The 15,622-nt window shown below is 36.1% G+C and overlaps 1 protein-coding gene across 4 annotated transcripts in view; it reads left to right on the top strand.

The window, feature by feature from the left end:
• Nucleotides 1-24: 24 nt before the first annotated feature.
• The window catches only part of KCTD3 (potassium channel tetramerization domain containing 3), a 49,831-nt gene continuing 34,233 nt past the window's right edge, over nucleotides 25-15,622 (top strand). The window contains exons 1-8 of one of the 4 annotated variants that reach the window (XM_044915902.1): nucleotides 25-185; nucleotides 4,811-4,864; nucleotides 5,124-5,169; nucleotides 7,148-7,221; nucleotides 10,915-10,973; nucleotides 11,247-11,327; nucleotides 12,268-12,408; nucleotides 12,842-12,932. In XM_044915902.1, the coding sequence (XP_044771837.1) occupies nucleotides 103-185; nucleotides 4,811-4,864; nucleotides 5,124-5,169; nucleotides 7,148-7,221; nucleotides 10,915-10,973; nucleotides 11,247-11,327; nucleotides 12,268-12,408; nucleotides 12,842-12,932 (629 nt within the window). In that variant the 5' untranslated portion in view covers nucleotides 25-102. Of the gene's footprint in view, nucleotides 186-4,810; nucleotides 4,865-5,123; nucleotides 5,170-7,147; nucleotides 7,222-10,914; nucleotides 10,974-11,236; nucleotides 11,328-12,267; nucleotides 12,409-12,841; nucleotides 12,933-15,622 lie in introns of those variants that run through there. The other 3 variants (XM_044915900.1, XM_044915901.1, XM_021698408.2) reach the window with 3 other exon arrangements.

Here is a 15,622-nt window from a genome sequence, read left to right as displayed (position 1 = left end):
CCGCCGCCGCCGCCGCCGCCGCCGCCGCCTCGGGCTCACGCCGCGGGCTCGACGGCCCCGGCCGGGGAGGGCGGGCGGCGTGCGCGCCCGGAGCCGCCGGAGATGGCGGGAGGGCACTGCGGCAGCTTCGCCGCGGCGGCGGCCGGCAGCGGCGAGATCGTGCAGCTGAACGTGGGGGGGACCAGGTGAGTCGGCGGAGAAGGGGCTCGGAGCCGGGATGCCGCGGGCGGCCTGCAGGGGGGCGACGGGGGCCGGGTGTCGCGGGGACCAGGGCGAAGGTGGGAGCCGAGCCAGGTGGGGAGCGCGGGGGGCCCTCCCGGCGGGAAGAATGTCGGCGGATCTCGAACTGGAGTATCTGCTCCGGGAAGGGAGAGGCAGGAGGGCCTCTGGAATTAGCGCGAGCCGGGCCCATGTGCCCAAGTGCCTGCCTTCCTAGAATGCCAACCTTTGTCCCTCCCCCTTTCTAAGCTCTCAGGCTAGGAGGAACTTTAAAAAGCCATCCTTACCTAACCTTACAGCCTATTTGAGGAATTTACTTTGTAGAAGCCCGGCCTTGTGGTTTGGCTCTTGCAGATGAACCTGCCTTCTCTCTTTTCGGTCAAGGTGTCGGTTCGCTGGGGTAAGAAAGTGCAGTGCTCTTTTCCCTTCCTAATTAAGGAGTGTTTGTAATCTCGAAGGATTTCGGTGGATGGAGTGCATAGATTCGCAGTACGTTGTTCATTTTCATAGTTTCTGGGTGCATGGCTTTGAAACGATCTGTTCAACTTGCAGGGCAATGGGTCCAGGAACTGCAGTTTTAATAGTTCTGGAAAGCCTTGGCACAGTGTGGCACACTCAGAGTAGACAGACTGAAACCTCTTTATCCTCTCTCTGGCTTTCCACTCCCTGTCTGTGCCTTTTATTAAGCTTGTTGGGGGGAAAATAATTTTTTGTGGATTTGCTATGGCTCTGAGTCACTCTTCTTAGAAATGGGACTTTGCCAGCTCTGCTGGAAGGAAGGGGTGGTTGAGTTTAAAGCTTGGTAGGAGATGAACGATGAAGTGCTCGAGAATATGAAAGGGTTTCAACGTCTAAAACTTTAATATCTTTTAAAATGCAAGACAGCAGCAGTGGAGTGAACCGTAGGAATAAAATGTATCGTGTTTTAATCCTAAGTATTTAATCATTTTCTTGGTGTGCTAGAGAATTCAACACAAGAAACAGTAATTCTTCATTCTTTCCCTATTCTTTTCCCTCATTCCCCGAAACAGAACTGTTTAACAGTGTAAGATATACTACATTATTGGCGTTACATAGATACCGGTCCTTTGGAGAAGATTTATGTCTCCTAATGTAAGAAATGGATTTTTTTCCCTAAAAATCACATGAAAAATTTGCAGGTTTGGTAACTTCCGGTTGCAAAAATGGAATACCCCACAAGAGTTGGCCTTCAGTGTATGTTAATGCTGAGGAGTAGCACTATAGTCATTTAAAATCCCTGTACTGGTTCCTAATTGCTATAGATTGTGGATATCTTCTTTCCAGGCATTCTAAAGGACATAACACTATTATGATAAAAATTAAATGTATTGTTATTTACTGTATATTGAAAGTGGGTGGTGTAATGAGTGAATTCTTGTTCATGACTGTAGAATTCAGTTTACATTTTTAAATCATAAAAGGCAGCCATCTTGGAGCTTGAACATTTTATTTTGTTTCACTGTGTATGGAACTAGATCATAACAGGATCTAAGGTTTTCTAAGCGATATTAGCAAAGAATACAAAATTAGGTCAATGTATTATTAGATTGAACAATTTAGAAGACATGAAAGTTGTTAGGAATGAGAAATTAAGTAAAAACACCACAAACTTTAAATTTGCTAGGATAACATAGTTTATGAAATAAGTAATGACATGGCCTATAGAAAAAGAGAAAATCCAACTCCAGGTATTCTGAGAATATTTTCTTGAGTTACTTTGAATCATAGACTCTGGGAGTGTTTTAGAGCTAGGAGGTGTCCAGAAGGCATCTATATGTTGTACAGACATATTAACACAGTCACTTAAATCATTGTAAAGGAAAAAAAAGTCCTGATTTCCTTGTCATTAAAGTTGAGGAATTGCCACTGGGAGAACCACCTGTGGCTTAGAATGGAAGTAGGCTCTGATAGAGTAAAAATCAGGAGAGCATACTGTGAGCAGAGAAGTACATGCTAAGGTAAGGTGTGTGTCATCGCCATTGTCTTGTCTGACAACTCCCCCCCCCCCCCCCCCCCCGGGGGGGGGGGAAAAAAAATTGAAAAAAAAAAAAGAAATTTAAAAAAAAGCAAAGTTTTTTTTATTTTTTTTTTAATACTTTGGGGGGATTGGGGAAAGGAGAAAATGCGGTTTTATTTTGAGTTAGCGTTTTTTAAAAAAAAAAAAAAAAACTAGTGAAAGAAACCTAATATGACTCAATTTGGGATTAATTCTGTTACGAATGAGTGTGATTTGAGGCCTCATGTGAGAGGTCTCTGACCAGCTAGTGGGGGACTTACAAAGAACTTTGGAATCATGCAGATAGGGGTTCTGGCTCCCATGCTTTACCTCTAACTAGCTCAGCAACCTAGGCCAAATTATTTTTTAGTGCTTAGTTTTCATAAAATGTAAAGTGACAATAATAGTACCAACCTTACAGGATTGATAAAGGAATTTGAAATAATAAATCGGAAATGCAAGGGTTGGTGACATAGTAATATTGCAGAATAAATAATTTTAATTTCCTTCCAAATTAATTTAGAAGGAGGCAAATGACAAGAAGTATAATATGCTAATATCTTTAGTGACATTTTTGCTGAGACCGGATTGGACATTGCCCCCCCCTTTTTTTGACTTTCATTTTTATTTATTTTTTTAACTATTTTAATTCAGCTAATTAACATATAGTGTCTTATTGGTTTCAGAGGTACAGGTCAGTTATTCATCAGTCTTATATAATACCCAGTGCTCATTACATCACATATCCTCCTTACTGTTCAAAACCCAGTTACCCCAACCCTCCACCCTTCTCCCCTCCAGCAACCCTCAGTTTCCTGATTAAGAGTCTCTCTTGTTTTTTCTCCCTCTGGTTTCCTCTTGTTTTATTTTTTCCTTTCTTCCCTGATGATCCTCTGTTTTGTTTCTTAAATTCGACATATGTGTGAGATCATATGATAATAGTCTTTCTCTGACTTATTTCTCTTAGCATAATATCCTCCTCTAGTTCCATCCACATCATTGCAAATGGCAAGATTTCATTTTTTTGATGGCTGAGTAATATTCCAGTGTTTGTGTGTGTGTGTGTGTGTGTGTGTGTCTTTATGGCATCTTTATGGCATCTTCTTGGCACACTGGGTATAAGATAAAAAACAGTAAAAAAGGCTTTCATTGCAGAAAATTATGCTTGTCATATGTAATTTTAAATGTTATCATTTTTATGAAGTCACACTTGGAACTTAGTTTTAAAGGTCTGTGGGGTTTTTTTTGTTTTTTGTTTTTTCCCATTTGTCTTCCTCCTGTTTGAAAAAAGAAAAAAAATTGGTGGGGGTGAGGATCCAATCCCTTTGCCCAGAGATTTCAAATTATTAAACCTACCCCAAACTGCTGATTTTAATTGAAATTGCTAATACAACTTTAAGCAGACCTGCGTAATTTTCTAAGTAACTCAAAATTTGAGTTATCTGGCAAACAGTTTGCTGAATAATTAGTAAACGTGAAAGATCATAAATTATAATGACCTTATTTGGAATTAATTTGATACCCTCCAGAACACAGTGATTTTTTTTTTTTTTTTGGCAGTGGATCCTTGTATCCTTCAGTTTGCCATTTACTGGACTTGGCTTTTATTTATTTGGCCAAGTCAGTTTCCTTTGACTGTTGTAATCTGTTCCCCAGTTTTTCTTACGATTCTGCTAAGATACACACTTGGGAAAGTTTGCCATGGTTTCTTGAATAAACTACTTGGATCCTTTCTTGATCTGGTTAATGGGCACAGGGACTGTTTTAAAGCAGTCATATAATAATGCTAGATAGTGAATGTGGAGAAACACAGAGATCTCTTAGGCTCTCTTCTGTGTGAGGACACATGGTGATGGCAACAGAGAGTAAAAAACTGCGTAGGTAGTTTGTTACAGTAGGCTGGGATAAAGTTCCCTCCAAAATTGGTAATAAGACAATTTGGACTTGATCAAATGGCAGTTAACCTCAGAACAATGAGATATTTACTGAGTGGTTTTTGAATGAATGAATGCAACAGAAGCTCAAAAAGATAATATAGGATAGACTGTTTGGAAAAGCCTTTAAGGAGAAGGTAAAACCTGAGTGGTATCAAGAAAATGGATGGAATTTGGATTATTGGACATGAGGAGGTTGCTCAAGTGGAGATAAAGATACCGAAATGGTAGTAAGCACGAATTGTCCAGGGGCATTGAAGTATTGTCTTATTAGATGAGAAAACATTCGTGTTGGAGAGATGAAACGGACCCAAAGATAATTTTGAATGGTATATTGAGAAGTTCGGGTTTGTTGTGATGGGCTTATTGATTCTTCAGGAGATGGGCATGCTGGAAAGTAGTGTTTTAAGAAGCAGTATATGCCAGTGAGTTAATTATTTGATTTTGTTGAGAGCTTTTGAATAATCTTAACTCTGAATTGAAAGAGGCAAAATTTTAAAATAATAAATGTACAATATTGATAGAGCTATAGCTGTGCAACAACTTGTAAATTATTAGCCAGCATATTAAAGCAGGTTAACGAATATTGAAATTTCAGATCATGTCCTCATCTATAATAACAGATAATTTTTCATTGCAGATTTAGTACCTCAAGACAAACTCTTATGTGGATTCCAGATTCTTTTTTTTCCAGGTATTTCATGTAATTCTTTAATACCATTTTTTAAAAACTTGATCATTAAAGTAATAAAAATTTCCTTTTTCCAGTTAAATTAATGTTTTTCTTGGATAAAAAATCTTAACTCTTAAAATAGAATTAAAAAATTTTTATTTTACTTTGGAGATAGGATGATTCATTTGTATTGGTCTTTGATATTTGGTAAAGAATTTGTGCATTTTATTCATACTCAGATTTTAAGAACTAACTCTGGATTGTTGTTCATGTCCTCTAGTTTGCTGAGTGGAAGAATTTCAACACTTCGAGATGAAACTGGTGCTGTGAGTATAATATGTTGATATATGTTTCTAAATTGAATCAACTAATGCTTATAATGCTTGACCCTTATTATATAGGGACTCTAAGAAAACACAGGAAAGCTAATCTTTTAATAACCACTAAGTGAAAGTGACAAATATGTACTTAAAAAGTGTTTTATTTCTTGTTGTATGTAGTTTTTCTATAGTTAATAGAAGGGAACTCTAAGTGGAATACTGAATATAGCAATTTAAATATTTATGATTAGAGGGATTCGAGGATATGAGCTTACACTGTCAGGAGAGGAAATACTTTTAATCAGTACTTAAAATTTTAACAATAAATAGATGAATATAAATACTAAAATATTTTGATATTGAGTGAGAATGGTAAGATATTGTAAATTAGTAAAGTCCTACAATTTCTTTATGTTGTAGAAAAACCTGAAGAACTTGTACAGCAATGGCGAAATGAGGGAAGGAAAGAACTGTTAGGTTTTAGTACAAAAATACTGGTTTATACATTTAAAAAGCAGTTATAGGGGCACCTGGGTGGCTCAGTCGTTAAGCGTCTGCCTTCAGCTCAGGTCACGATCCCAGGGTCCTGGGATCGAGCCCCGCATCGGGCTCCCTGCTCGGCGGGAAGCCTGCTTCTCCCTCTCCCACTCCCCCTGCTTGTGTTCCCTCTCTCGCTGTGTCTCTCTCTGTCAAATAAATAAAAATAAAATCTTAAAAAAAAAAAAAAAGCAGTTATAATGTGTGCAACATTGTATGTAAAGTAAATGGCTAGTACTCCTAAAACCGAAAGAAAGCTTTCTGTTGGAGGCAACGCACTGGCCAAAGGTATTTATTTGCTGTGATGGGATTTACAGATGAAATAAGACAGCAAAAGCAGGTGTGTCCATATGAGATCCTAAAAAAGATATCAGTAATAAGATCTCCACTGATCTGTGGTGTTTCTTCAACTTCGCATTGGTTCTAATGAAAACAAAAGCAAGAATTTATGAAGCTAGAACAGCCTCATTGATTGTATAAACATAATACTAGTATAAAGAGCTTTACTGTAAGCTACCATTCCCGTCTAGTTGACTAACCTAAGCTTTAAAAGGTATTCAGTTTTATAATTAATTCAAAATAGGGTTGGTATACATTCCTCTAGAAAGTTATCAGTTATAGATTTCATATTTTCTACAGCATTTTATTTTCTTGGTATGTATTTTGTGGTTTTAAGAAATGTCATCATCTGCCATCCCTAGCTTTTGAGGAAATTGAGATAATAGGATGTAGAGGTGTTAGGACAATAGTATACTTTTCCAGTTTTTTTTTTTTTTTTTTAAGATTTTATTTATTTGAAAGAGAGAGAGAGCAGGAGTGGGGGTGGGGCAGAGGGAGAAGCAGACTCCCCGCTGAGCAGGGAGTCCCACAAGGGGCTCGATCCCAGGACCCCGAGATCACGATCTGAGCCAAAGGCAGACACATAAATGACTGAGCCCGCAAGGTGCCCCTCTTTTCCAGTTTTGACAGTAATGTGCAATACTTACTTTTCTTGATTACCCCTCTATTATAAAAGTACATTGTTTTAATGATTCACGTATGAATCACAAGTTATGTAAGTCACAATCACTGTCAGCAATAATTAATAATAATGTAAGAAGGTATTATTTGTGCATGATGTTCTCAAAATATTTACTGAATTCTAGTATATTTCAGATAAAAATTTTCCCTTGGGTGTTTTTACCAAAGATATCAATAAATAGATGCCATTTTTCCTACAAATTAAAATATTATCAATATAATAATAGGTTTTTGGGGTGGGGAGACAATACTGCATTAAATGCACACAGTTAAAACTGCATGCCAATTTTAGAAACATTCAAATTTAAGAGTGGAATCAAGTAAATATAATATTTAAATAATTTAGTGTTTGTTCCCTAAGTTTGTGTTACACATATTAATGTCAGTTTATTTTTAATTTGAAAATAAAACAATTCTTCATTTACAGATATTTATTGATCGAGATCCAGCAGCATTTGCACCCATTTTGAATTTTCTTCGGACAAAAGAACTAGACTTACGGTAAGAATCGCATCCCTTTAAAGTCAATTCTTATTGATAGGTATGTACTTTGGGTATATTTTGTGGATAGGAAGGTCCCCCCCAGCCCGACCCCAAATTACTTTTGATTGAAAGTTTCCTCCGGATTAAACTCACAGATGGAGGCCACCAACCTATCCTCTCTCTTCCTCTAGACTACTCCCAGCAGTTTCCTAATGAGTTTCCTGCCTTCAGTTCTCCATTCTTCCAATTGGTTTTCCACACTGTAGCCAACATTACCTTATCAAAATATAAATCTCATCTGGTTGCTACTCTGCTTAAAACTCTTATTTAATATGTTCTTTGATTAATGGCTAGAGATTTTGGACTTTATTGTTTCTTAAGGCTCTCTGTGATCTTGCCCCTGCTTAATTTCTCTTGCTTTGATAGTTTTACCCCTTTCTGGTCTTGGCTTAATCCTGACTTCTTCAGTGATCTGGTTGTTTATTTGACCTGCTTCTTTATAATACTATATAATTTTTGGCTTATATTCACTGGAATATGAACTCCTTAAAAGCGGCAACAAGTTTTTGGTCTAGTTTGTTTGCAGTGTATATAGTAGCTTTTCAGTAGATATTTATTGATTGAATGAAAGAGTTCGTTGGAGCTTTTTGTTTGTTTTCTTGGTCTAGGTGGAGGTGGCAAATACGTTACTAACTACTTACTTCTTGAGTAAAATTATTTTGACCCCTAGCATTTGATTAAAGAAGCCTAAATTTACTTCTAGTAAATTGTCCTTGTTGATTAATCCACAATTAGATAACTCAGGAAAGGCAGAACTAGTTAGAATTAAATATCCGTATTTATTGAGTGTTCTACTTATAAATTGCTGCCTTATTTCACTTAAAGAGGCCTAGCAAATTAAAATTTTCTGAGTAGTACCTTTCAAAAGAAGATGGGAAGGAATTTTAAAAATACTGTGTTCTAATTCTCTACCTTCCATAAAATTCTTGTGTTGCCCTTATCACACTGTTACAATTACCATATTTGTTTTCTTGTCCTCAGGAGATTGGAGTTCCTCAAGAACTGTTGTGTCCTGAGCCACCTTGTAATTATGCAGTACAACTGTACTGTTAACACAGATGGTTTTGAAATAGAATAGGAAAGGTTTAACTATTTTTGTGTTAAACCAGTCACAACTAATTTGACAAATAAAAGCAATTTAACATTGCAGTTACAGGTGTTTATTAAACACAGGGATTTTTTTTTTCTTTAAAGACTTTGTTTTGGAGCAGTATTAGGTTTACAACAAAATTGAGAGTAAGATCCAGAGACCTCCCATATACCTCCTGCTCCCACACATGCATAGCCTCCCCCGCTGTCAACACCACTCACCAGAATGGTACATTGTTTTTTTTTTTTTAATTAAGGATGAACCTCCAGTGACACATCATAACCACACAAAACTCATAGTTTACATTATATAGTTAACTCGAGGTGTTGTGCATTCTGTGGGTTTAGACAAGTGTATAATGACCCATGTCCATCATTTTAATATCGTGCAAAGTATTTTCACTATCCTAAAAATCTTTTGTGCTCTGCCTGTTGATCCCCACTCCGTGCAACCATTGATCTTTTTATTATCTCCATAATTTTGCCTTTTCCAGAATGTCATATATTGGAATAATACAGTGTGTTGACTTTTCAGATTGTCTTTTCTTTCACCAATACCACACTGTTTTAATTACTGTAGCTTTATGGTAAATCTTGTAGTTGGGTACTGGCAGTCCTCCAACTTTATTCTCCTATTGGGTCTTTTAACTCTCCATATAAACTGTAGAATCAGTTTGTTGTTATCCATAAAATAGCTTGCTAGAGTTTTGATTAGGATTTAATTGAATTTTAGATGAAGTTGGGAGGAACCGACATCTTAACAATACTGAGTCTTCCAATCCATGAACATGGAATACCTTTCCATTTATAGTTCTTTGATTTTGTTCATTAGAGTTACGTAGTTTGCTTCGTATGGATCTTACATATTTTTTGTTAGATTTATACCTAAGTATTTAATTTTTTTTTTTTGGTGCTAATGTAAATGGTATTGTGTTCTTAATTTTAAATTCCATTGTTCATTATTGGTACATAGCAATTGACTTTTTTATACTAACCTTGTATCCTACAACCTTACTGTAATCATCTGTTAGTTCCAAGAGATTTTTGTCTATTCTTTTGGATTTTCTACATAGATGATATGTCATCTCTGAATAACCATTGTATGTCTTCCCGTTCCACTCTGTGTACCTTTATTTCACTTTCTTGCCTTATGGCATTGTTGAGAATTTTTGCATCAGTGTTCATGAGAGATACTAGTCTGTAGTTCCCTTGTAATGTTTTTGGTTTTGGTATTAGGGTAATGCTGGCCTCATAAAATGAGTTAGTAAGTATTCCGTTGTTTCTTTCTTCTGAAAGAGATTATAGAGAATTGGTGTGATTTCTTCCTTAAATGTTTGGTAGAATTCACAAGTGAATCCTTCTGGGTGTGTTGCTTCCTGTTTTGGAAGATTATTAATTATTGATTAAGTTCCTTTAGTAGATATAGGCCTACTCAGATTGTTTTTTTTTTTTTTTTGCATGAGTTTTGGCAAATTGTGTCTTTCAAGGAATTGGTCCAGGTCCATTTCATCTAGGTTACCAAATTTGTGGGAATAGAATTATTCATAGTATTCCTTTATTGTCCTTTTAATTTCCATGAGATCTGTAGTGATGCCCACTCTTATTTTTGCCCAGGCAATATTTCTTAAGTAAGGACAAATTATAACTGACACCTAAAATGAATCATTAGTATTGTAAACTCTTAATCTTCTGTTCTTTTTACTCTTTGTTTTCATATTATTTTTTTTTTATTTTTTATTTATTTATTTATTTTTTAAAGATTTTATTTTTATTTATATGACAGAGAGAGACAGCGAGAACAGGAACACAAGCAGGGGGAGCGGGAGAGGGAGGAGCAGGCTTCCCGCTGAGCTGGAGCCCAATGCGGGGCTCGATCCCAGGACCCCGGGATCATGACCCGAGCCGAAGGCAGACGCTGAACGGCTGAGCCACCCAGGCGCCCATGTTTTCATATTATTTAACTGTACTATAATCTTCTGGTTAGCCCTGCCCTTTCTAAGGCTAGTCTTCCCCCCACGCTTTTACTTTGTGTTTTGCTTTTATTTTTGTTCTAATGAGAAAAGAATCATTTATCTGAATTTCTTTGTTCAGCAAATAGTTATTACATAATCATTATATACAAGCACCTGTGAGGTATACAAAAAATAGAAGTAGATCATGCTTGTAGGGAGCTTTACCATGTAATTGGGGAGTTTAAGATATGTTAGATATAATTATTATGAAAATAGAAAAGCAATTAATGCCATATAAGAAAGCTTTCTACTCGTTTGCCTTGTTACGTATTTCTTGATAATTTACTTATACTAGCCCTTCGAAGCCCTAATCTCTCAGTCACCCAATTCATCTACATAGGAATGGTTTTTAAGTAAGGAAATGTTTTTGTTGGCATGCAGTTTTTTTATTTAGACCTTTTAAAACGACTAAAGATGTTAGGAGAAAATTAAGTTTTAAAGCCTTATAACTTTGTTCACATTAAGAACTAGTACTTTTTCCTTCTGCTTCAGATAATCCAAGTTGCCGCTGCTAGAGGATATATATCATTTATTTGGTTTTTTTTTGTAGGGGAGTGAGTATTAATGTTCTCAGGCATGAAGCAGAATTTTATGGAATCACTCCATTAGGTATGTGTTGTCCTGATATTTTGTATTTATGATTTGACCTTTCGTGTAGCAAACTTGCCTAATGAAGTATATTTTATACCAGGTCCTATTTTTTGATGGACTAGTTCAGTGTGCTTACTTTTTGTGGTTTTTCATAGTAAATAGATGTCAACTGATTTAACTTAAACATTTCCCTCTTCTTTCCTTACCCTCTTTAACTAGAGAAAATAAAAATGGAGTACTGTTTTTCTGTTTGCATGTACTTTTGACAAGTTTGCTTTGACATGTTTTTAGTAAGAAGGCTTCTCTTATGTGAAGAATTGGAGCGCTCATCTTGTGGCAGTGTCCTTTTTCACGGTTACTTGCCTCCACCAGGTACTTCTACTTTATTTAGTCTTTAAAAAATGTTTTTTATCACTCTGCGAGTAGAAACATATATATAGGAAAATTTCTGTTTTGATTATTGAGTTTCTCACATATAAATAGACGGGAAATGTTGCAAACTTTAATTTTAACAGAAGTCATACTGTACATTAGACCAGGGGTGTGCCAGACTTTGTCTTTTCTGTAAAAGGCCAGACAGGCTGTGAACTATGAGATCTGTGTGGCAACCACTCAGTTTTGCCATACACCCTACACGGAAATGAATGGATGCGACCAGTACAGCTTTATTTAGACATAATCAGCCGTGGCCCATAGTTTGCCAACCCCGATGTTAGAGCACTAGTTGTCAGTCAGTTGTCCTTTCTGTAGAAGCCCGGGAGCTCTGCAGAAATCGGTCAGTGTCCAGGAGAGAGGCAGGGGAAGCGTGTGTCGTCCCCCATCTCGGTCAGTTAGAAGAGTTCTGCCTTAACCTGTGTTAAGGTGGGCTTCTGAGCAAGATTTTCCTTCCAAAAAGGACTCCCTGTCAAATAAAAGACATTTGACAATAAGCTGTAGAGAACCTCCCATAAGTAAGTTGTACCTCACACAAAGCAGCTGTACTGTAAATGGAAACACTGGTAGTAGACTGACTGAATTAATGATTGATTTCCGTAACCTAGAGCTAGATAGAAATGGAATATAATACGATAAATCTTAATTTTACTTATCAGATATGACATGATAAATATCAGAAATCTGTTGAAAGAATTTAATTCATTTTCATTTTGTTTTTTATGGTAATTAAATTACTTGCAGAAAATTGCTACATTGGAAGATATGTTTTGGCGATGATGAAATTCACATTTGTGTATCTCTTAGTTATAGTGTGAAATTTTAAATTTTTGGTAGGTGGAACTTAGAAATAATTTTATTTTATTATTTCTTTTCATAGGTATTCCTAGTCGTAAAATAAACAACACAACTAGGTCCTCTGCTGGTTCTAGGAATGGACTGAATTCCACAGAAGGTGAAGCTCGGGGAAATGGAACCCAGCCTGCTCTCTCTGGAACTGGAGAAGAGACTGTTCGGCTAGGTAAGCAAAGACAACAGAAGTAGACAAAAATGCGTATGTTTTTAGTCTGAGTCACACTGAGTAATTATGTTTTAAAAATGTAATCTTTGCCTCATCTTTCTTTTTAGCATTTATATCTTGAAAAGTCTCATTGAACGTAAGTTTTATTTAAAAAGTGTGTGATGATCTGTTTGCTCTCAACCTTTAAGGGATTGGCAAACCTTTTATGTAAAGAAACATAAAGAGCCGAAACATTCGGCTCTGTCAGAACTGTTCCGCTCTGCCCTGGCAGCGTGGAGACAGCCAAGGACAGCATGTGAACAAATGTGCATGTCTGTGTTTCGGCAAAACTTTATTTATCCAAACAGGCAGAAGACTACAGTCAGCCCATGGGCCATAGTTTACCAGTCCCTGCTTTTAGAACATAAAGTATTTCTTTTTCTAAAACCAACAGGATTTCCTGTGGATCCACGAAAGGTGCTAATAGTCGCTGGCCATCACAACTGGATTGTAGCTGCATATGCCCATTTTGCCGTGTGTTACAGGTACTGTATAATTATTACTTGTTTGCTTGTGGAGAGGGCATAGTTTCTAATGATTGTGATTTTATATTTATGAACTTAAGAGTTGCTAGTCATATTTTTTTCCTGCATATTTTGCCCACTTCCCTCTCTCTTGACTAGATTTAGTTTGTTTTTATTTTTGTAGCTACTTTGGTAAGTATATTACTGGTAGCCTTTGTCTATTTCCCACTTGGTATCAACTGTGATATAACTGAGGTATCTTGAAGTTATTTCTTTTTGCTTGTTATATATAGCCTTTGAATCACATAACTATCGTATTAAATGATAAGGCAGTATTATTAATGTGAGCCCTGTGATTTTCTGTCTAGAATGATTTCATTCTTTTGTACTCTATACTCGGGGGTAGTAAGACTACATTGGTCATGACTACCAAATAGTTGGGAGTGAGGTAGTGAAGCAAGACAGTTGTAGGCAAAAATGATATAGTTTGATACCTATAATGTGTGAGACTTACACAGAGGTAGTTTGGTTTTATTAATTCTTGCATTCTCAGAAACTAAAAGAGAATGAGGAATAGTGTAGACCAGTGATTCTGTTTTTTAAATTGGGGAAGGGGCAGGATTCTTAGTTTAGAATCCCTATATACAATGCTACTGATGACAGAGAATGGTGTAGAAGCACATAAATGGTTGTGATATTCTAGCTTAGACTATGATCCCACTTAATTGCTGAAAATAAAAATGTATAAACATTTTGTCACTATTGAGTTTAGATAAAAAATAGCCACAATAGGTTAAAAATATTTAAAATGTCTTGTAAAGTTTACAGATATATTTTAAAGAATCCCAGATATATTTTTTTAATCTAAACTTATGGTAGGTTTGCCATGTGTGTAAAAAAGCCTTTTGTAACGGTGATCTCTGCTTTGTATTTTCATTGCAGTAGGGATTCAGTGCAAACTTCGTTTTGAGCGCATTCTATGTTTTTATTTTAATTAGCAAGTCCTATGGAAAAGACTTTGGGTGATTTCTTTGGGGGATGACTTTTATATGAAATAAGACTGATTTGAAAGAAGGATTTTCTTTTTTCCTTAAGTGTTTTGAACTTAACTTATGGATCTAAATTGAGAAAACTGTTTTAGACTTTACTTTTTAATTTGCTCAAATACTATCTACATGTTTTTATTGATAAGGAATTCCAGAGGAATTGTGAAACAATTATAATAAGTTATCCAGGTGTAACTTATATTATTGCTCAGCAGTGCTAAAGATTGCTGCTTGCTAGACAGAGACATGCAGCACTGCACAAAATTTACTCACTGAGTGACAAATATAAAAAGAAGGACGTTGTTACATTTTCCATTCTTTGCATTTGCTTTTGACCGTGGCCTTTGTTTTCACTGGATGTCATTGATGACAGACTAATATGCATAGTGACAAAGGAAAACAATTGAGGATATGTTACATTTCCTTAGGTACAGTTAAATCATTTAACACAGTGGCAATAAAAAGATTTCAAAAGAAATATTCAAATTATTTCAGTAGTGTAATCTTTTCCACAAGTAGTTTTTCCACAGCTTTTTATATTAATAAACTTAAAACCCTAAAAAATGAAATAGTACCTGGAACCCCTGTATGTTCTCACTTAGATTCACTAATTTTCTACATTCTCAGGCTTTACTTTTATTTATCTTTATTAATGAAGAGTAGTTGTTTCCTTTTTTTTTTTTTTTAAGATTTATTTATTTATTTGAGAGAGAGACAGAGAGAGTGAGCACTTAATGGGAGTCTCCAGGAGACTGCATGCTGAGCAGGGAGCTCCACAGGGGACTTGACCTTATGACCCTATGACCCTGAGATCATGACCTGAGCCGAAACCAAGAGTCAGTTGCCTAACTGACTGCTGTCAGCAAGGCACCCCAGAGAGTAGTTGTAAATTGCTGCCCGCTTGGAGCTTGCATTTCTTTTTAGATGTTTAATCTTTGTAGAATTTACTTTTAGTTTATGGTGTGAGATTTAGGAATCTATTTTCTTTTCTTCCAAGTGGGTATTAGCTAATTATGTTCTGATGATTTATCACATAAATTATCCTTTTGCATTGAATTTGAACGCCCTCCTTTATTTTGCTTTATATTTATATGCATACTTGGATCTACTTTTAGACTCTCTTCTGTTTTTCTGATATATATTATCTATTCCCATACAATTTGACATACACTATGTTTGCATTAAGTTTCAAAATGTTGGGCATGACTCCTCCATTATATTTCTTTAAGATTATAATGTGGAAGATAATCTATTTGCATAGCTCTCCTGATTTCATAGTGTTGGTTCAGTGGGCAGGAGTAAGGAGATGGAGTGCTGTTCAGAGGTCATTCTGTCTTGTTTTATGTATTTTCAGTTTTGTATTACTTGTATGGAAGATCATAAAGCATGTATATTTTTTCATCTTTGTATTTAATTTTAACTTAAAAACAATTGGGTTAAATTTTCTAATTGTTAGAATCACTTTCAAATATGTTGTCCTGATTCTTTTACTCTTTTTGGCATCTCTTTATTTTATAATACCCTAATTTCTAAAAAGATAGCTTAGAAGTAGGATCTCTGTAAAAGATTAGATCACATGCAGCTTTATTATATTTATAAAATAATGATCACAAAATCACATCATTCACCTCATTAAATCAACACAGCATCTCTTTATTGAACACT

This window comes from Neomonachus schauinslandi, chromosome 6, assembly GCF_002201575.2.
Source record: "Neomonachus schauinslandi chromosome 6, ASM220157v2, whole genome shotgun sequence".
NCBI lineage: Eukaryota > Metazoa > Chordata > Mammalia > Carnivora > Phocidae > Neomonachus > Neomonachus schauinslandi.
The sequence above is the reverse complement of the archived record's forward strand: the minus strand, read 5'-3'. Positions and strand labels throughout refer to the sequence as shown.